Source organism: Podarcis bocagei (assembly GCF_964188305.1).
Source record: "Podarcis bocagei genome assembly, chromosome: 2".
NCBI classification, from domain to species: Eukaryota; Metazoa; Chordata; class Lepidosauria; order Squamata; family Lacertidae; genus Podarcis; species Podarcis bocagei.
In genome coordinates this window covers 96,046,155-96,068,144 of record NC_138126.1, presented here as the reverse complement: position 1 = coordinate 96,068,144, position 21,990 = coordinate 96,046,155, and the positions used below count along the sequence as shown (strand labels likewise).

At 40.7% G+C, this 21,990-nt stretch overlaps 1 protein-coding gene and 1 long non-coding RNA gene across 11 annotated transcripts in view; one reads left to right on the top strand and one right to left on the bottom strand.

Moving 5' to 3' along the window:
- Window positions 1-1,773: 1,773 nt before the first annotated feature.
- TNRC6C (trinucleotide repeat containing adaptor 6C) overlaps window positions 1,774-21,990 on the bottom strand; it is a 432,408-nt gene continuing 412,191 nt past the window's right edge. For 8 of the 10 annotated variants that reach the window (XM_081185339.1, XM_081185338.1, XM_081185344.1 and 5 more), the window contains 5 exons: window positions 15,237-15,353; window positions 10,869-11,063; window positions 8,314-8,384; window positions 6,327-6,466; window positions 1,774-4,885 (listed from right to left, as the gene is read on the bottom strand). In XM_081185339.1, the coding sequence (XP_081041465.1) occupies window positions 4,525-4,885; window positions 6,327-6,466; window positions 8,314-8,384; window positions 10,869-11,063; window positions 15,237-15,353 (884 nt within the window). In that variant the 3' untranslated portion in view covers window positions 1,774-4,524. The remainder of the gene's footprint in view (window positions 4,886-6,326; window positions 6,467-8,313; window positions 8,385-10,868; window positions 11,064-15,236; window positions 15,354-21,990) is intronic. The other 2 variants (XM_081185342.1, XM_081185343.1) reach the window with 1 other exon arrangement.
- LOC308582418 lies at window positions 15,329-21,987 on the top strand. Its single transcript, XR_014005677.1, has 3 exons — window positions 15,329-15,456; window positions 19,408-19,452; window positions 21,265-21,987. It is a non-coding gene; the product is annotated as an uncharacterized lncRNA (long non-coding RNA).

The following is a 21,990-nucleotide window of genomic DNA, read 5'->3' as shown; positions in this document are numbered from 1 at the left end:
TTCTGAAGCTCCGATCTTAGCAGCATTTACATGCAAACACAGATTCCCATAAATTACATATACTTATTTAAATATGCATATACTTTTGGCAGGATTCACCTAAAAAACCCCATCAGCAGAAGCCCTGAAACTCCATTTGAAACACTGGAGATCTGCATTTTTCTCTGGTCTATGAGGGCGAGTGGTAACATCTGCCTATAAATGTACTGATTTTCTGAAAACAATGCCATTTTTTTCCATTGTCAGATATTATTTACATTTATTGATTCACTTATATCCTACCTTTCCTTCAAGGAACTAAAGGGTGGCTGCAAAAGAAGTTTCATTTGTGCAAACCGCTATCGCTTACTTGCTCTGTGATGCATTGTTCGCTGACTTGCAGAGGCTGTAAGAAAAGTCTTGCTTAATAATTATTTGAGCCCCCAGTTATTAGAAAGCCCACTCTTGTCCAAACAGATCTATGCCTCTCAAAGTGTAAACTGCCTTAAAATGCAAGCTTGTACATGTCTACTCAAAAGTAAGGTAAAGGAACCCCTGACTCTGGGGTTGCGATGCTCATCTTGCTTTATTGGCCGAGGGAGCCGGCGTACAACAGGAGCTCACCCCGTCGCGGGGATTCGAACCACCGACCACCTGATCGGCAGGTCCTAGGCTCTGTGGTTTAACCCACAGCACCACCCGCGTCCCTTCTACTCAAAAGTAATCCCCACTAAATTCAGTGGAACTTATTCCCAGTTAACTATGTAAAGGATTGTGGTCTCAGTGCATCACAATCAAGGCTATTCCCTCTTTCAGAAAGTTACTATTTGAAACCATTAGAGGTAGGCAAATTTGATAAAGATTAAAATAGGGATTAGGGGAACAAGGCTCTTAAAAGAATTGTAATATTAAGAGAAGAAAAATAAAGGTGGTATTAGTTTACCATAAATGAATGCTCAGAAACACTGTCTTGTGACTGTGATTAGTCTCTCTGCTCACTACTTTTCAATTCTACATGTGGATGTCTTTGTTCTCAAGAGGTCCAATAATACTGAGGCAAACGGAAGGGTGGCTCAGAAGCACGACAAAACTGGGTTTGTTTGCAGAGGGTATACAGTGGTACCTCGGTTTACAAACTTAATCCATTCCGGAAGTCAGTTCTTAAACTGAAACCATTCTTAAACTTTCCCTAATAGCGCTTTCCCTAATGAGGCGTTCTCCCTAATGAGGCCTCCTGCCGCCAGTGCCCTTCCACCATCCGGATTCCGTTCGTACACTGAGGTAAAGTTCGCAAACCGGGACACTACTTCCGGTTTTGCAGAGTTCGTAAACGGAATCGTTCGTAAGCAGGACTGTTCTTAAACTGAGGTATCACTGTACTCTGAATTCTGCCTCTTATTTCATCACAACTGCAGGAGAGTTCTAGAATTTGTTCCACGGTATTGTAAAAGACAAAAACAGGCATGTAGCATTTTAACAAAAATACAATAACTGTTTCATATAAAATGCATTCATATATTACGTCAGAAAGATTAAGAGGACAGCTATCAGATACAAATGGCAAGAGTAGGCAATTGCAAGCCACAAGTCCACAATCTGTAACTGGAATATAGCATGTGAATTAAAGTATACATATATGGAGGGTGAAATTTTAATCACTTCAGATATTTGCAGGTTGCACATGTATGAATGTGGAAAGCCTTAAAAATGCCCTCAACAACAACAACAAAAACCCCTGTGATCAAAGCTAGAATTAACAGTCATCTTTGTACACAAGAAAAATACACGGTCATCTTAACAGCCAAGAAAAACTGCAGTTTATTAAGTTTCAAAGAATCTTCGTACTCTTGAAAGCAACTTCTGGTGCATGTTTTTAACAATCACATTCTATGAGGAGAAATAACATTAAAAGCCACAAACTTTTTTTTTTTATCTTTTCATCTCAGAGTTACAGACATCTTGAATTCAAAATGAAAGAAGGCAAAAAAAAAAAAAAGTTCAACAGGATGTATTTGCTTTTTTTCTTATGTCCATCCCCAATTTTAAATGATCAGGAGTTCTTTTTCTACAACTCATTACTAAACTTCAGCATGGAAAATTGTATTGACTATTTCAATCCGCACATAGGCACATATGTATTATATATATATAAATATAATGTGTGTGTGTCTGTGTGTCTGTGTGTGTATTAAGGGAGAGATATATATACACAATACATATGTAGAGTGCGTGTAATGACAATGAGATGCAAGCACTCTGAGAAAAGGGTATTCAGCTAAATACACTACGAAAACTTGAGAAAACACAAGTCTGGAACCCAATCTGTGCATAGTTCATGATCCTCTAGAAAACCAGCTTTTGTTGATTTGCAATCTTGCAGGACCCTTTTTAATTGGACAAAACCATTAAAAAGCTAATCTTTAACAAAACAAAAAATGTAATGCACAAGTTTCCTGATCCAAGCAGGCAGGGAGCACAATGTTCATATAATTTTTAAAAACATACTCAAAGGGTATGTTATTCCATTGTCTTTCTTCCTTTCAAAACAATCAAAAACATTGATCATTTTTAAACATAAAGCAATTTTTAATATATAAAGCACTCTTCAAACATCTATTTCTTTTGAGTCCATTATTTGGTAAATATGTAACTGCTACACATTAGATTAGGTATTTTTCTTCTTCTCTTACTGTCTTTTTATTTTTATTTTTTTCATTTTGTTTTTTAATAATATCTTCAGTGCTAGGAGTTGGGTTTAAAAAATACATGAAATGGTGTGGAGTTGCTCCTCGGGAAACCCGGCTTTCCTGAGACATCTTCCACCATGTGCAAGATAGTGATCACAATATTTTTCGCCACTCTTGACGAAGAGGAGGAAAAAACAACAAAGGAGTACACAGCAATGGCCAAAGAAAAGGATAAACAACAACAACAACAACAATAACAACAACAAACACTGTTCAATCCCAGAGCTCTGAAGTAGCATATCTTCATTCTGAAAATAGGTTTCTTTATGATGGAAGTCTATTTTTTTTCTTTTTTTTCAATTCCTTTTTTATTTTAAAGTTTGAAGGAGGAAAAAAAAAGGTCTGTAAACAGGTGGGAGCCGAAACCGTAGGCTCCTCCAAAAGCAGTCAAAACCTATGTCCAAGTGCTTGTTTCCGTTCCGGCTTGCAGGGAACCATCCACTCTTTACAAGTATTTATGGCCACAGTTCAACAAGTTTTTTTTTTCCTTTTTTAAAACTTTATATTCCGAATGGGGGAAAAAATGGTGCAATACTCCGGTATTTATTTCCTTGCATTAGTCCACAATAAAAAGCTGCTAAAGGTAGATATACATATTATTCTCCAGAGATACACACTGTAAGTTTTTTAAAATGCAGTAAGAGTCCTTGAGTAAACATTTACACGTGAATTGTCGCCAGCCCCTCCTATCAGTTTTTTTTTTCAATTTTCTTTTTTAAAAACAAGTAGGATTAGCTACAAGAAGGGCTGTGGACACTCAGTGCAAAGTTAGAAGCTAATAACAATTAAACGTTTGACCAAATAGCAAATCAAAAGCATATACTGAGAAGTGGGGAAGGGGGAAGAAAGGAAAAAAGTCACACAATTTGTTCAGTTGTACAACTGGCGCGCACACACGTCCATACGCTCACACATCTATCCATCTTTTTCCCCAATGCATACGTATAAGAAAGAACTTAACAAAAATATTCCTAGAGCCTGTTCTTTTGTTTTCTGGTGCCGACCTGGAAGTGTAATAATAGAAAGTGTTCACATTTTGTTATTGGCCTGCTGGATTCAAGTATAGTTGCATGTTTGATATGTTTTTTTAAAAAACCTTCTTCTTTTTTACTATTTTTTGGGGGGAGTTTAAAAAACAAAACAATGACACAAAAAAGTAATGAAACAAGTGTAATGTGCATAGGCAAGACCCGTGGGAGTAGTGGACATGGATATTCCACCCCACCTCTCAATCCAAGTCGTACAGCTGAGGGGCATAGGATTTGTTCCCCCCTATGCTGCTGACTGCTGACGGGCTGGTCGGATGCCATCCCCTACTGATTACTGGATCCGCCTCTGGTAATGTGCATAATTATCACAGGCTCATTTTAAATAGGCTTTCTCACAACCCTCCCCCCCTTCATCCCTCCCCGACTCCCACAGTTGATAAAATAACCCTTTCCAGCCCAAATTCTGAAAAGTGCCCTTCATGATAGAACTAGTCTAAGCAGCTTTTATACGTCTTTAAAAACACCATACAAACATAAAAACAAAATTAAAAAGCCATTGGAAAAAAACCCACATAAAACCTATCATTAGCACGTGACACTGACCAAAGGGAGCCCATACTGTTGCACTAACAGTTCACAAGGACTTCGGCAGAGTTTCATAGTCGATATTGGACAGAGGTACTAAAAAAAAGGGCTGCCAGTCTGATCTATTAAAGCTGGATTCTTCGCGATGCCCTGGACTGGAAAGGGTTACCATTATTTTCCTTTAGTGCTGATGATTGTTACTTCCATTTTGTTTCTCTGGTGTCCTAGATGGACTCCCCGCTGAGAAGGTCACCTGGGAGCAGAGTATTCAAAGGCGTTGGGCTTCCAATAACCCTGCCGTCATCGGTACTGGGTGGACCCCAAAGGCTGCTTGAGTACTGAGGGACCCCGCCCCAGAGCAGGTCACTGCTCCCTTTGCCACCTAGGCAGGGGGTATTCCAGTGGCCTGCATCGTTGCGCACCATGCCGTGTGAGCTGCTTGTGGAGCCCAAACGTGTCTGAGTGGTTCCAGTGTTGGACTGCCAACTGGAGGTGGGGGGCAGTGGCTGGCCTTGTGCTAAGAAACGGTTCACTTCCTCTTCTCCAGCGAACTCGGCCAAGATGGTAGTGTTCCCCAAAACGCACCTGAAAACAGAGAAAGACACAGAGATGCTCAAAGGTAAACCACACTCTTACCTGGGCTCAGAGAGGGGGATTTGTCTCAGGTTACTTTCATATTCTGTTATGAAACCCAATGCTATGAAAATCTAACAAATCAATCCTTATTATTTCTGTTTTAATGTATGATTATCTATATACTGCAATCATCACTCAGTGGACGGAATGCTAGATGTACGTATGAAAAAGCAGGGCTTGAAGCTCACTGCACCAAGAAATCTATGGATGCACGTAGCATATAAAGCGCACACACTTTTATTTTGCATACTTTATTTTGTTTTGAATATATAGACTCCTGTAGACTTCAGAATATATATTTCAGATGATAGACAACCTTTCCACAACCCATTTCTTTGGACCAGAATTCCAGATGCTTTGGACGACAACTTGTATAAGCCCTAGGCAGAGCAGCCATGCAGGCTGGGGCTGACAGGTACTGTGGTCCAAAACATCTGGAAGGTGATGCTGGATAGCAGGGGGTATATTAAAAATAACAGTCAATTCTACGTTGGCTGTCTCCTCAAAGACAGAAGTGGCTATTATTTTTCAATCCATGGCCTTTGGTTAAGGCTTGTGGTTGCTTGTTCAAATACCAAAATCATGGGTTTATTCTAGATCCTCATAATTATATTCCACATGTATGCAAGTGTGTGTCCATCCACTTTTCTCCTCCTGAGCTGCTTTGGTAGTGTGGTTGACAAGAGGTACCATGCAAAAGCTGAGAGGGAGGGAAAGGCATTAGGCTGTGTTTGGGAAACAAATATTTCACCTGGAAGAGACCCTCCTCATGTGCCTTCTTCCCCTAGGAAATGTACTGGGCAAGAGTACTGCTTTCAATTGCATGCCTCTGTGGCCTCAGAAATCATTTCTCCAGTCCCTATCTTCACACCCTCCTGCATGTCTAGCAATGAACACACCACACAGTAAGCCAAGGGGTGGAGACTACCATTCTTCTTCTTAATTAACTCTAATCACTACTTCTGGCCTTACATAATGAAATGCTGCAAAAGTACTCCATATCCAAAGCTGAGACTGATCTACCATGTCTCTAGGTTTCCTCCTCACCAACCCACATTTAAGAATGCAGTGTGGGTTACTGCAAACATTAAAATGTTAAACTTATTTTTATTGGTTTTTAATTCAGTGCAGGATAAAAGCTGCAGAAGCTTCGGGACTGCTGGTGAATGGAATTGGGAGTCCTAAGTAGGAGCAAATCTACCTCTTTTGGAATTTGCCAGTTTTTATAGGCATATCCTGTATCATGACTTTTCACTTAATGCCCTGCTCATGTAAATCTCACAGCTTAATTGTCATTATTCAGTTCTTCTGCTTCTGCTCTTACAGACACACCAAACTAAGACACAGAGGTCACATATGAACCACAGCAAATACTGAATAGATTGCATACATATGCAGAGATTTCTGGGCCTTCGCTGCTTCTTCCTTGGAACTGTATCGAACCACAGCATTCCCTTGAGTCAGGTTCAGATGGAATGTAATAAGAGGACCGTGCTGCAAGCATAGAGTACGCAGTGTAGAGCCATCAATCTAATTGGAAAAGGAGCACAAATGAGATTGATTTAGAGGCGTCATGAGCAACTGCATCACATTGGTTTTATCTAGCCTTTCTCCAAAACTTAACTGCACTCACTTACATTCTCTCTGGAGATCCAGTACAACAAGAGAACTCACACCCACTTCTTTCTCTTTCTGCCTGCTCCCCGATATCAGCATAGCTACACTCAAGCTGTTTCTGTAAAGCCTCTGTGCCAAGTATTTTGAGGTCATGTTCATTAAGTCTGAAAGCTTTAATTGGTAGGATTGCTTAATTACCCCATTAACCCAAAGAGAAATAAGACTTTAATCAGACTTGTCTTAACGTAAAGCATTTGATCTGGTTGCTAATGCTATGCATCTTCTGAGTCAGGGAACTTGTTTAAGATTATTTCCCAGAGTGAATTATTTCCCGGAGTGGTCGATGTGGTGCCGCCCTTCTAACACCAGCACTGCTGCCACTTACCAGGATTGGGGGGGGGCAGTGGCCAGGTCTGGGCTGCACAGGCACACCAGTGGGAACATTGGAATGGCTCCACTGATGCACCTGCACAGCTCTGTCCTACTCTGCACTGTCCAGGTAAGGAGCAGTGATGCTGGTGTTGGGAGGGTGACACGGCCCATCCACATCTAAAGATGGCTAAGATTTTTTTTCCAGTTAGGGCAGACTCACTATACTAAGACTACAGTTTCTCCTGCAACTGAAGAGGAAAGTTGTGTATCTCCTGCATGGGCAGGTGGCTGAGCTGAACCCCATTTCTGGTGGCCATGCAATTCCACATGGGACCGAGTGGTGACTTTCTTCAGTAATTACATGGAAAAGTGGATGTGTGAGTTTCTCATACAGAGTCACAGAGTTGTAGAGTTGGAAGGGATCCCAAAGATCACCCCCTGCAATACAGGAATCTCAACACACAGTTCCCCATCCAATCTGAAACCATACCAGACCTTGTTTAAGTTTGCAAATGTTTTATAGCTGCACCACTAGGAGGTCAGATAGCTGCTCTTACTGCTTCCATAGACCACCTAAAGCCATCAGGGGAAATAGTACACTTTCTGTAACGTATACCAATAGCCATGCTACTGAAAGACAACCTTGTATATTTCTGGGCATTAAATCATTTGATGTCCCCACTATTTTTAAGATCGCATTTCTGCATTACCTGATGGCCCTGTTTTACTTTTGACAATGAAACCTGCAAAAGCAGGAGGAAGAACTCTGTATTTTCAAGGCAGCTTGTGTTCATTGCTCATACCTACTTCATGCAATATACTTTGCAAGGATTCAACCAATAAATGAATAGGTTAGGATAGGGTGGGCAAAAGGATCTGAGTGATCTGCAGTAATTACTAAGGAATTCTGACTCCCTTTGGTTGAACCATAGCAACCACCTTTCCTTTCAGATTGGGCTGCTGAAATGAAGAAAATTTGGGAAGAAACTAGGATTGGATTTTGGTGAGAAAGCACTGTGTGCTACTATTGAAAGCAAGTATCTGGGCTCAGATCCCACAAACTTGGAAGTTTGCTCACTTCTGGGTAAGGAGATTCTATTTTAAATTTAGCAAACTTTGCAGCACTATATAAAAACACTGGGCTCTCAAGAATAAGGATTTGCATTTGGTTCTAGGTGTGTTTCCAAAGGGTTAAATGAGCTAATCCTAAAACGTACAGCACCCTGAGTGCTTAGGACAGGATGCACCAATGGCTGTGCTAATGCAGTGTCATAAAAGCTGACAATTATACAGCACGAGGATTTAGAAGCAGGATGCCAAATTTTATCTCCCTGATATCTCAAATAGCCCATAGCTATTTTCTGAATTAATCAGGGAACTTTGCTTACCTGGGGTGTGAGGTTACGGAGGACCAGCCAGCTACTTGTTCTTCCTGAGCTGTCAGTACTCCATGCTGAGCCTATACCACAAAGAAAGGAAAGATTATGGAGAGCCCAACCCAATTTACTGAATGAAGGCTATACAACATGCAGGACACAAACATGAGGAATACAACTGCTATACGGATTCCTAATAAGAAGGTGACTTATCAAATGCCCACTAACCTCTTTTTTCTTGGTAGTGGCCCTGAGACAGTACTGTAAATACCTATACCACCATCATGCATCAGATAACGTGGACTCTAGTCCATAAAAGCTAATGCAATAATAGCCTTTGAGGTGCCACAAGAATCTTTGCTGTTTTTTTGCTGCAGGTTACCCCCCTGGAAACTGCAGAACTGATGTCTCTCTAAAGTCAGTGATGCTATGTTTCAGTAGCTATGAGGTTAGCTTAATGGCATGATAAGCAACCTGTGGCCTTTTCTGTTGTTATCCTTTGACACTGTTATCTGTCAAGTTTTGTTTTACAAAATGGCCAGATCATGATTTTAAAGATTGTGTTTAAAGACAATAGTTTCAAATGCTCAGAAGGCAATTTCAAAAGGATATTGCTGCTTCCACACCTCCTGATTTTCAGATATGCCGAGTTAAGGCCCCAGGAGTCCAGCTTATCATATTTGAATAGGTGATGTGACAGGGTACTTGCATAGAGCAGAATGCCATGTAAGGCACGGGATGAATGAAACAGATTAAGAACGTATCTTCCAGCTGTGATCCAGACATCTAGCACCCATTATATGTACAATAAAGCAAGCAATTCAACTCTAGATTTCCAGTTCATTATTTCCTCTATACTAAGGCAGTGTTAATTGCTGAACCTGCACTGCTTCGACATTTAAATGGCAGCATTTTAAAAGGGCACATGACTTCCAAAGTCAGGTGGGTTACTGCACTGAAGCTGAAATTTGAATCCTTGTTATTTGGCCACCAGGTGGAGCTCATAAAAAGCTAATAATGTGTGTTTTTCAAAGGGTTGATGGGAGCATTTCATTTCCACACTTACTGGTAAAACAATAAATATTGTGACACGTGAAGAAATCCATCTGAAACAGTGTACAGTGTATGGTGTGTGAAACAGAAGTAGCCAAATAAATGGATCATAAAGTAAGGACAGGGAGAAATCTTTTTATGGATTTTGCATCTTATGGGAAGCTATGTATGCCTTAGTTACACATCTTCCCTTCATTCAGAATTAACTTGCACAGTTTTGCAAATAATTGGCATTGCTTTCCAGAGGATTCTGCCTGGTGCTGCACTAAGGGCCCACACTTAGCAGGAACATTTGGGTGTGATGGTATTAGCTGAAGAATTTTCATTAGCATTTTTTTAAAAAAGCAAATCTATTAAAGCCATCATAAGAAAAGACTGCTGGATCAGGCCAAGGGCCCATCTAGTCCAGCATCCTGTTCTCACAGTGCCCAAGCAGATGCCTGTGGAAACTGGCAAGCAGGACTTGAGTGTAAGATCCCTCTCCACTCAGCAAGTATCCAGGACTTCTGTCCCCTTTCCACTCCACTTCCTTCCTAGCTGATTGCTCATCCCAATCATGGCTTGCCTGAATCTTTGAAATCTCCGAATATAGCTGTTTTGTGCTATAGCAAGCTGTGCCACTTGTGCTGATCCTCCAACTAATTTTGCACTAGCATCAGTTATGGAGATCAACATGGTTCCCATTAGGACTGTGCAGAACAACCAGTAGGAAAACAGTGGCAAAATAGGTGCAATCATTCTTCAAAATGTTGATCTCATTTCTGCTTTTCCATGAATTCCAGAAGCTTAAGATAGTTATGTCCCATTTGCAGCACAAACAACCTAAGTCCTTCTTGCCTTTAACTGTACAGCCCTTGCTTACATTACAGTCTGAGGTTTCAACAAGACTCTCTCGTAGCCTGTTTTTGCCTTATGGGGTAACATGCCTCGTTTTACAAAATTCTGCTTAGCATATGCAGTACAATTGTGCATTACTTTCTCTACAAAAATATGGGGGAGCAGAGAGAGAAAGCTGGATCAATACCACTTTCAGTAACTTGCAGTGATTTGGTAAATAGGTATGAACTTATATACCAAATGATATAATCATGGACACCAACAGCAAACTCATTCTCTGAGTGTGGCTCTTATCATTAATGCGGAAGAGAGAGGGGTTTGCAGGCTTGGAGGAACCTCAGCCGAGCTTATTCCCCAGTAAGTCTTCAATGGCTTTTATCCTGAATTACTGAAAGCACAACTGCTAATAGCACATAGAAATGCACCTGCCACAGAGGAAATTACTGAGAAAAGTACTTTCTGGGGAGAACTGTCACGTCTGACTGGTTGCACGAATTTTCCATCTCAGGAATAATCCAGCAAATGAGTGCATTCCACTCACCCTTTGAGGCCTACAGATTTGCTACATTAAAAAATCTGAACACAGAGAGGGGATAAGAACAAAAAAGTTGTTGCGTTGCCCCCCCCCCAAAAAAAAACAACCCAAGGAAAGGAAAAAAGACAGGAGTCAGGAATACCAGAGGAGTAAGAGCTGGTCCAACCCAGTGGGCTGGCACCCCAAGTAGACGATGGCTTGGTGTTTGTTAAGCCTGGAGGTGGTCTTGTAGGAGCAGTAGTGTTTCTGGGCACCTTCCACAGTTCATGGGACAGAGAGGCTTGTGTGTGAGAAATTGGGCCAGAGGACCACGTTGATTTGATGTCTGACAGTTTACCTGCAACAGAGAAATGCAATTCATGTATTTGTTAGAATGTAGTATAGGGACACTGAGTGATCCCCAGGGTTCTGTTCTCTTTACACCAGCATAATAAGCGCTATAGCAAACATTGATCATAACTGGCAGAGCTTCTCTTGCTAATATATCTGCATAATTAATCCACAGCCTTTAAACATTTGTTCCTCCTGGTTTGGACAAAAGTCCCATTAGCGAATGCTTCCAGAGTCCAAACTGTAAGATCTGAAATTAATCTGACTTCTAAATAAAACAAGTTACTTACAGGTTTTAAATCACTAAGCACATAACATTAGTCTTTTTTTCGTCTTCTTGAACTGGAGGAACTGTCATGTTTGTTTCTGGGTATGCTAGAGGTTATGGTGGATCAAGTCCCCTGCTAGTTCCAAAAGTGATCTGCTGACAAGCCCCATTGCCCCATCACCATATTTCATGCCTTCTCCTCTTCCTCCTCCTCCTTCTCTATCCACAGGAGGAAGAGAATTGCTGACATCTTAAGTTATTGCCCAGCAATTACCCTGGGTGCTCTCCAACTGTTTCTAGATAGCCTGAAAGCAGTAAGAGACCACATCAGGCTGTTTCTTGCTTAACAATATGTTAACTGTTTCCTCTCCTGTTATCTGTGGGGAAAGGATGATGGGAATGAAGGATGCAAGAGACAGGGAGATCTTGCTCCTTCTGCATCCTTTAGTCATAGTGTATTACTGAGTCTACACTATCATTGGCATTCTTGTACCTTGGCAGCTGTTACTTTGGCTCTCAGAGGGGAGAGAGTTGACCTCTCAACTGCCATCCCAGAAATGGGAGAAGCACCTTTCTCTCCTTCTTTCTGAGGAGGGAGCGAAAGAGAGAAGGGAGTTCCTCATCTTGTTATCTCCTATATTAATCTGAAATGTTTCCACAAAGACCCCTCATGGCACAACATTTATTCCTACAATCACACATCCCTTTCTGATTCCTTTTAATCATCACTACCAGAAATGAATGGTATGTGTTCAACGAAAGCAAAGAAATGCACATTATTAAGCATCAATCATATAAATGATGTACTTAGAGGTCAGTAAGAAAAATGCAAGATAACTTCCCAGCCTTAAAATATTTTCACATGTATATAAAGAGAGGAAGCTGGTTCACACATGCAGTACTAAACACATTTACCACGGAGTATGCCCTGTGCTGTGAGAGTGTAACTTAAACACACAGCCTTGTCCCAATGTGAACCTCAAACTTGTGTGGCCTTCCTTAAAAAAAAAGAGAAAAAAAGAACCAGGACCTAGTCCTTATGTTGTGTACAAACTGTACAGCTGTGATGTGTGTGAATTCACCTGCAGTCCTTCTAGAAACAATTTTTTCAACAAGATGAACCCAAAGGATAAAAATGTTAAATGCTGCAAAAATGGTCTTACAAACCATATGAGTCTGATTTAAAAGTAATATTCAATGTTGAATCTTCATTAAAAAAAAAAAAATTCAAAACAGTTTTACCATTATGTCACATGGTCAGTGAACAATTCACCAGAGACTTACGTTGTTAAGCAGTATATAAATGGTTGAAGTAGATAAATGATAAGTAAAAATAGTAGTAGGAGAAAAGCTACATGAAGGAGCAGTGCATAAAAATTAAAATTAAGGGTAAGTAAACTTGTTTTATTTCCTTTTAAATAATTGTTAACAGGTAATCTTTTAAAAATACACGCTTTACTGCTTAAAATAAAGAGCTGAAGATTTAAGATTGTAGCCACTGAGGCTGTCCTTTTAATGCAGCACTTCTGCCTGTGCAATGGGATTTCCTCTCCCTCTCTTGTCCCCATGCCTGTCATCTGCTCAGGAGGGCTGGGGGAACCCCCAGAACAGATTTGGGGAGAGCGGCACATGGGAAGAAGATATTCCACTGCACAGACAAAAGCCCTTGAGCTGAAAGAAGAACTTGGTTGGATACAAGCCTTAATGGGTACATAAATATAAGAAACCAAAAGCATGGCTACCTGAGCACAGGTCTGCATGAATGTAAATGACATTGGTGAGCTGTAGAAAAAGTTTCCACAAGCCACCAAGATCATTTACATTCATGCAGACCTGTGCTCATGTAGCCGTTTTTGGTGTCTATTCTGTGTTGTTTGCCCCATATGGTTCCCAAAGCAAGCCCGTGGAGAGGGGAGTTCTGAAATAGAGTATAAGATTCCAGCTGTACACCAGTTTCTCAGGACTTCAGGCAGTGTGGGCTTAGTAAAGAAAAACAGCTGAGCTTTCCCTATTACTTACAGATTTCAGCTTAAACTGCCCATTAAGAAATTCACAGTTACTGGAACTATTATCATTTGGACTATCTAGGCCTGCATCCAGCTGTGGTGGTAGGTTACATATTGTTTATATCAAGGGGGCCAAAGTACTGTAAGAAGACCATGTAACTCAAAAACAGGAAAAATAAATGTTCAAAATATTTTTGAGGTTTTGGGTTACAGTAAAAAAACATCAGATCCATGGGCTGTCCAGTTGCTGGCTGAAAAGGAGTTCAGCATTCCTTTCCATTTTCAGCAGTGGGAAACCCAATACCCTCACAGTCTTCAGTCTGGAGACCAAAATAAAACATGTCAACATATTAACATTTTGATCATGGCTCTCAAAAATTACCTATCTGCTAGATGTTAAGTGTCTTATTTTGGCCAATCAATTAAAATGCATAAATTTTTAACTGCAACATTGCTGGCATTTTCATTCTAGTTAGGGTAGTCCTGGCAGTATCTGCAGGTTGAAGCCCCACGTCTCTGGGAGAAAATTAGGTGGCAGTGGCAAGGGTAACTTGAGAAAGTTTGCATATACAAAGTCCTCAGCACTGCTCAGGAAAAAAGTAAGCAGCAAGCACCTGTTCTCGCAGTAAAAGCATTGTGCCCCACCCCTTCTAGTGTGTGATATGCAATGTGGGGGTGCATGGCACAATGATGAAAAGCTGCACTGTGATTAAAAGCTGCACTGGCTGCTTCCTTCCTGGTTCATGGGCAATGTGAGATAAGGCACAGGTTACCCTCCACTTTGCTGACCTAGCCCCTGTCTCCAGGTAGGAACAAAATATGTGCACAGAAACGACCCTATTCCTTTTGAAATGAAGAGAAAAGAGAGGAGAGGAGGAGGAGGAGAAGCTGGGCCTTCCCATGAACTCCTACAACATGAAGGGATTAAGCTCATCACCTTTTCCTATCTATGGCGCTGGGAAGAAAACCAGGCTAAGCATTGCCAAAAAACCTTTTATGGCCTGTTTTGTTCACCCCCTTCCCCAGGTCAAAGAGGAAGTCACAGGACCAAGACAGTAGGGCTTTTTGCTTCAATTTGGCAAAAGTTTAGGCTGGCCCTGAATAAGGCAAGCTATTTATTGTTTGGAAACAAATCTTACCATTACAATAGAAGCACAGGTGTTCATTTTGTAATAAGATGCATCGTATGAAAAGGGCATGCTCAAGAAGGCCACTTGGGAATTTAGAGATGGGCAATAGGGACACAATTTGTTGCTGCCCCCTGTTTTCCCAATTGAGTCCACTTGCACCTATTGATCCCAGGGTGGCTGAACAAAGCAAGATTGCTGAAAGCATCTTGAAAATTGCTGAGTATGTGTTAGAAATAATGCAATGGAATTTCAGCCACATATATGTTGACAATGACCACACTGCCCACTTTCTGCTTCATCAAGACATTTGCTGAGATGGGTAGGCAAAGTTGGGAAGGGAAGGGAGAACAAGGAGAAGTGAAAGACTTTGGTTGTATTGATCAACTTATTTCCAGGAAATGAGAAACACAACATCAGACAAGCTACTGTATGCTCTTTATTCCACAACTTCTGTTGATGAAACAGTATAAGCTAGTTTGAATGATGGTCAAAAGCTTTCCTGTTTTCATGAACAGAATTTAGTCCAATATGCACCAAGGCATTGGCACTCTAATTTATGTTTCTCATTTTGAAGTATTTTCAGTGCCAAACATCCCCATTACATATTCATCACTGCCAAACTCTCAGGACAGTTACTGGACTGAAGGAGCACAGTATGCAAAAGACATGCGGCACACCTATAGGACCATCATTACCACATTGAGCAGAAGCCTTTCAAGAACCTCCTCTCTTTGTGGATAAAGAGGGACTCTAAGTAGAAAGACCATTGGTCGTACCTGCAATGCTAGGTGCGGATGCAATGCTGCTGAAAGAGCTACTGTAGCCGGAGGCACTAAGTGGCCAGGCACTCGATGAAGGCAGCGTGGCATTCTGAGATGATGTTGGGGATGACCCTGCAGAACCAGCAAAGAAGCAACTAAGAAAGATGGGCAGAATGGTGTCTACTGTAGCATATGCAATTCTAACACCGTCATGTGCAAACAGAAACCATGCAAGGTAAGATGCTAACCCAGCCTTGCCTTTGAGGTCTAGGAATGAAATGTTATAGGAAGCATGATCCGATGCAGCAGAACTAAGTACCAAAAAAGGGTGGCACGGTGACAAGGGTAGTTGTGCCCATGCAGAAGGATACATTCTAACTCTCCTTAAACTGTTATTTCCAAGAAGGTGACATTCATTACCACCGTATCCAGGATACATGAATCATAGATGAAAAATGTTTATGAAAATGCAGCTATATCAGTTGTGGTGACCCATGTGTCAGAAAGTTAAAAGCATCGTTCTGTGCAAGGCAGGTCAGACAGATGTGCTCATCTCGGCCCCACTTGCCTTCGACAATCCCTGCAACTGTCGCCAGCCAATCCCACCCCCTCCAGCTTTGTGGCATGGAATGTTCCCACAAGCCTCAGCAAAATAAGTCACATCACAGGCCAAGGCCAGAGCTGCAGGACCAAATGCCTCCACAGATCTGCCCTGGGAGCCGAGTGTCACGTCTAGTGCTCTGCAGCCACTGTGCAACTGCCACATTCAGGCTATTGAAAACCAATAGGGTGGTCAAGTTGCTAGAAGCCACCTGGAATTATAAATTCTCTTGTAATGCTTCTTAGACAGAGGCACACAAATTACTTTAGAAGTTATTTATATAGTCAGAAGGGCTAAACATGACTTACACACATGGCATCTTGTTGGTATGGGTAACTTATATATGAAGGAAGAATCTCAAGGGGGAAAGCCCAAATAATCGAATCCAATCTAACATTAGCATTACTATACAAGTGGACAACAACTCTATTCTAATAAATTAAGGGACTATCCAAGTTTTCAGATGTGGTGGAGCAAACATCAGCCATTCATCTTAAAGACTTAAGGGTCCCACGGTGAACTCATCTATGTTAGATTGTGTTGTGTGAATATATCCTCTGTTTGAGGTACCTTGCTATATTGTTGTGAAGACTAGATGTATATGTGAATGGTTTTTTAAATGAGAAAATCACTCTTCAGTGACTGGTTTGCTGCAATATGTCTTGCTCTTGCACCCAGCATTTTCAGTAATAACACAGGGCCGATCCATATGCTGTGTGGCTGCAGCACCCACATTAATAGGGCTCCCTGGTTTTTATTTCTCTGCCTGCTCAAACACTGAAAAATATGCAGGCACTGTGATGGGACATCTGTGCATACCTCACATATTCAGCCCCTTCTCTCCAGGCCTTGCAAGTTACTTGTAGTCATAGCATAAGTATCTTGTATTGGGCAGAGGACAGACTGGACTGGCATGCATGAGATGTACAGAGATGCTCCTTTCTGTCTAACATCCTATCACACCACCTGCATGCATGTCTGTGAGGCTTGGGGGCGGGTAGAGGGGAAGCAGATCTCTTCCGAGCCTAGTTGAGCTTTTTACCTACATTTGCTACTCCTACAAGAAGATAATGTCCAATGTATATAAATTCAGAAAATGGAAAGTTGATGTTATTTTCTGAGTCTCGAAAAAAGCTGGCCGTTATCTTGTACAAGTATTTCATAACAAGATAACTATACATACTAAAACCAATTGTAACGCAAAGTTGTGTGATAACTTCTGCTCCAGGATCAATGCTCCAGTGAAAAACCAACAGTATAAAACCCACAAAGAAACTGCATGATGCTACATAATGTTTTGCGTATCCCACACTCATGTGGACTGCATCATCCCAGACTATAAGGAAGTCAGTTGAGCAGTCAGTGAGTGTTGCATAAAACCAGTGCTTTAGTTCCCATGAGCATATATATATATACTTGAATGGCTCCCATGCTTCCAGGAAATCAGCAAATCAGCCAGATTATATGTTTGCCATATATGGTGGTGATCCTGCCTTAGCACATAAGGGGGGGGGGGAGTTGGATCTATGGAAAATTATGAAAGGAAAATATTACTAAAATTACTTTAAAAGTATTGGAAGCAGAATGCTTACAGACATTAAGGCAATAAATGTAAGAATATTATAAGTGGTATACACCTAGATTTTACTCAGAGTAGACCCATTTAACTTAGACCTAACATAGTCATGTTCATTGATTTCAGTGGGTCTGCCATGAGTAAACTTAGCTGAACACAACCCTATGGCTCAGCTCACATGAATGAACCTCACACGCTTGTGCATTCATTCATTCCCTCATGTATTTTTATTTCTTCCCATACTTCCTAGTTCTCACCAAAGCATAGTTTGCCATTTCAGCATGGTTTGCCTCCAAACCAGAACTAGAAACCAAGATCAAATGATGGTTTCTAGTTCTGTGTTTGCGAAGAACCAGGAAGTGTGGGAAAGAACTGAAACATCTGAGGAAAGGAAATAATAAGTCAGCCTGAGGCTCATTCATTTAATGAAAAAGCATGGTTTGGCATTACAGCTGAAGTAAGTCAAAGTTGCAGCAATGCAGATACCGTGGTAAAAATACACCAGTGAAAGAGTAAAAGCCTGAGAAGAGAGATCTTGCACTGAAGACACTGGGTAGGTTCAGAGTAACTAAAGCATAATTTAGCAATATGAGAACAAGCCCAATCATTCTGTGGGTTTGCATTCTATCCACTTCTCTTCCAACATGGCTGTGAGGAGGAATTACCATGTCCAAACCAGTGCATCTTAACTATGGTTAGTGACAATAAGCCAACTTTGAACCATAATTTATGAAGCTGGCCTATTTTCACTAACCATAGTTAAGTCTAACCACAGTCTAGTTTTCAAATGATCTCCTTGTGCTGGCATCACAGGGGGAAGAGGGTGAGCCCGAGCCCAAGGGGAATTGAGGCACATTTTAATAACATTTTACTGTGGTTTAACATTATGTCCAAACACAGACAATCTATTTTGGTGTGAAGATTGCAGGTATGATGCCCTCTATCCTCATATACAATGAGAGAAAATGAACTGGAAAAGGTGTGAATCTAAGAACGGTGACCTAGATTTGATGCAGGTAAAGTGGAACTGTCAATGATCATGACAAAAAGGCATGACAGAACATTCAATATACATTGAGGGCAAATAGCTGTAATACAGAAACAGCTGTGGATGAAGATTTGTCCGCAACCTCTAGCAGAAGGCACAGTCATTAATGACTGTAAGAAGACATCTCTGGCAATGCATTCACAGCTGTGCTCATGCCAGCTGCTGAAAGAACAACATTCAATACTGAATGTACAGGGTATTTTTGTATTACTAACAGAGAACCTGAACATCCAGGCAGCATGTATAAGATAGATAAAATTATGGTAGTAAGTATGTATACAAAGATGTGCTGATAAATAGGCATCAGGGTGCCTCAGCTAGTTGCAAACTCACAGGAATTATGTCAACCATACTAAAATTAAATTTGCATTCCAAAAATGCAGATAATTTTTCATTGTGCAATAGAATAACCAAGAAGCAACACATAAACAAAACAAGTTTCCATGTTATTCTATATGTGCATTCTGATGCTGAGCCCTGAGAGTCTTAGGAATGCTTCAAATGTTAGAAAAATCTTGTCATCTACAAAAGGCTTCACTGTTCACAGTCTGTGCAGTACAAATATATCCTGCTCTTTTCATCACCTTGGTTTCCCCATCCAGAACAATCTACTGTCCTTCTATTACCCACACTTTTCCTTTCAAAAGATTGGTCGGAGACAATTCAGTTTGTAAATCCACTTTAAACTGTGGGTCAAATGATGCTTGGAGGTTAGTACTAATTTGCCTAATTTTGATGGCAAACTGTGGTTAGAGGAAGCTCTAAAACAGAAAAGGGAATCATAACTCTTTTGGGGTGGGGTGGTGAAGGACTGAAATGTGATTTCTGAACCATGAACCTGGCCACTTCATTATTGAGGAGTCCACATGTATAAATGTTCACAGAATTATACAAAATAGATATTTTCCGTAAGTTTTTCTGGTTTCCATAATATTTTACAACATCAATTTCTACTTTACAGTATGAAAACAGCTTTGCCTATGGGATGAATAGCTTCTGCATTAAGGTATGCATTAAAACAGGGCTGTACAACTTCTAATCATAGTTTGGAGTTCAGTCAAACTGAAGGCTACTTTTATATTTTTACTAATGCAAGAGTATTACATCATATGGTTAATAACTGAAACTCATCTTTCTTGAAAATTTTAATGCTGCATTTTCTTTAACCCATTCTCTGTTAACCACTTTTCTTTCTATACTGGGAAACAACATACTTTATTCTTTCTTCAAATCCTGTATTTTTTTGCTTCTCTATCCATAGGTGTTTCTGCCATTACTCCCCTATTTTTTTCTATGCTTCCTATAGCACTCTTCTTCCCCCTGTACAGATCTCTTAGTATCCAAATTTCCATTTTCCCCCTACAACTTATGATTCCTCTCCCCCACTCCACAAGTCTACACTCTCATTACCATCTCTCCCCCCTCATTTCCCCCTCTGCCTTGTGGTGTTTGATCCCTCAACCAAAGTAATGCTCAGCAGTGAAATAATCTCAGAATCAAATTAGATGTTTCTGGGTTGTTGTTGTGTTGTTGTTTTTAACAGTTTAAGAGCGGGTCCAGGGTGTTTATCTGTCATGAATCCAATTAGGATGCTGGTACTGGGGGAAAGCAAGGAGCTAACACCTAATGAAAATTGCCCCTCACTCATCCACTGAAGTGGATTTGCTGCCATATAGTACCTGTATGTCTTCATGATGATAGAAACAGAATCTTGGAAATGAGTTATAATTGTGAAAATGGTGGAAGGAAAAGGAAACCCCCTTTCCTTTCTGCCAGGAAATGATAGAAACCCCACACCAGCACCTCAGTAGCTCAGTTATTTCCACTGCACACTCCACAGTTGCCATTAAACTGTTAAAAAGGAGCTAGAGAGCTAATCATAGATCATGTCTAGCTGCACTCATAGAATGCAAAAGGGTCATTCAGTGCAGCTGGGTGGGTGAATAAGCTGGAAAAATCTGGCACCAGTTCCATCTTGGAATCTAGGGAGAAAAGGGCCAAGGCAAATGTAGTGGTGCATGCATCCTTTCAAACGCCCCCCCCCCCCAATCTTTGATGGATTTTCAAGGCTCCCACAAATATGAGGCAAAGGACCACAAATAATGGCTATTTTGAATTCCCTTAAATTCCAAAGGGATGCCACCAGGCAGGAAAGGGAGATACACTAAGTTCACTGGCCTTAGGATTTACAGCCTGGGTTGAGAAGAACGGTATTACAGTACATGTAGGTAACAAAAGGCAGAGAGCTTTGTACATACATGCAAATGTCTACTGCTGACTGTAATCTCTTATTCTTATGTGTCTAACTTCTATGTAAAATCTACATAGATGGCGTAACGGAGACAAACAATTATTTTTTCCAGCCGACAAATCCAAGAACATAGCTGAAAAATACACCCAAACGTACAGAACTTCTAAGGACAAAACTGATTCATAGTCATCCTTGAAGACAGGGAGTGAAGCAGCTCAATCTATAACTGGGAGGCCTGTTAAATGTAAATTACCAACACAACTATACTCCAGTTAGTATAGTTGCTACATGACTTCCACCAGGCAGTGCAAGTCACTTCAATATAAGCTAGGCATCTTCAGATGCAGCGCTTGTTTCTGCTACTTTAGAAGCCAGTTAGTACAGTCAATAGCCTGGTGTTTGAGGAAGCTCAGATAAAGATGTGACAAAGAACATTCACTATATAGGGCCTCTATTTTTATTTATATATATATCGCCTGCTTCTGGGTTTAGTGATGGGTCAGCCCATTTTCTCATCACAAATGACACCCCATATGAGATTTATGATATTCACTTTCTTGTTAACAGGACAGCTGCTTGTAACTGGATTATGACTTCACAGCTATAATGTACAGGAAAAAGGAAATCTTTACTGAAGCTCAAGAGTGACATAGCAACTTCTGATGAACGTGGAAGACTTGTCCACTAAACTAAAACTTGTATAGGCTTAAAATTTCAAAGATGATGATGAAGTCTTCAAATGATACCCTTACAGGTCAAAGTCAAAATAAATCAAATCTGAAGGCAGATGTTCAAGCAGAAACAGCTATTATGAAATACAGTAGATATTCAGGCACAGTTTTGAGTTGCATGAGTATAAGGACCAAAACTAGACATGACATTTAGTGATGTGCATCTTTCTCTATTTGTCTTAAAAATAAGATAAAATTCAGCACTAGGAGGTTGTGAATTGAAAGCAGAGAGGAAGGGGCGACTTAGTCATTCCCCTGTCTGGCTCAGCCTTTCCCACAAGTTGAAAGAACAGCTGGAAGGGAGTGATTTTTTGGGTGGGAAAGCAGTCAGCAGAGAAGGTTTACATAGGGCTGTTCCCTGCTATTCTGCTGGTTAAACTTGTAGCCACCCAAGGCTGTTTATAGCTTAAAAACTAAATGCTTAGGGAACAAATACAATTGCAAATTATGTCAATTCTGGTCATGAGTACAGATGGCTTTCAGACTTGGGTATACTATAAAAACACAGAAGTTGAAGAGAAAGGAAGGGAAACAATAAAGGCAACATAATACATGGATATTA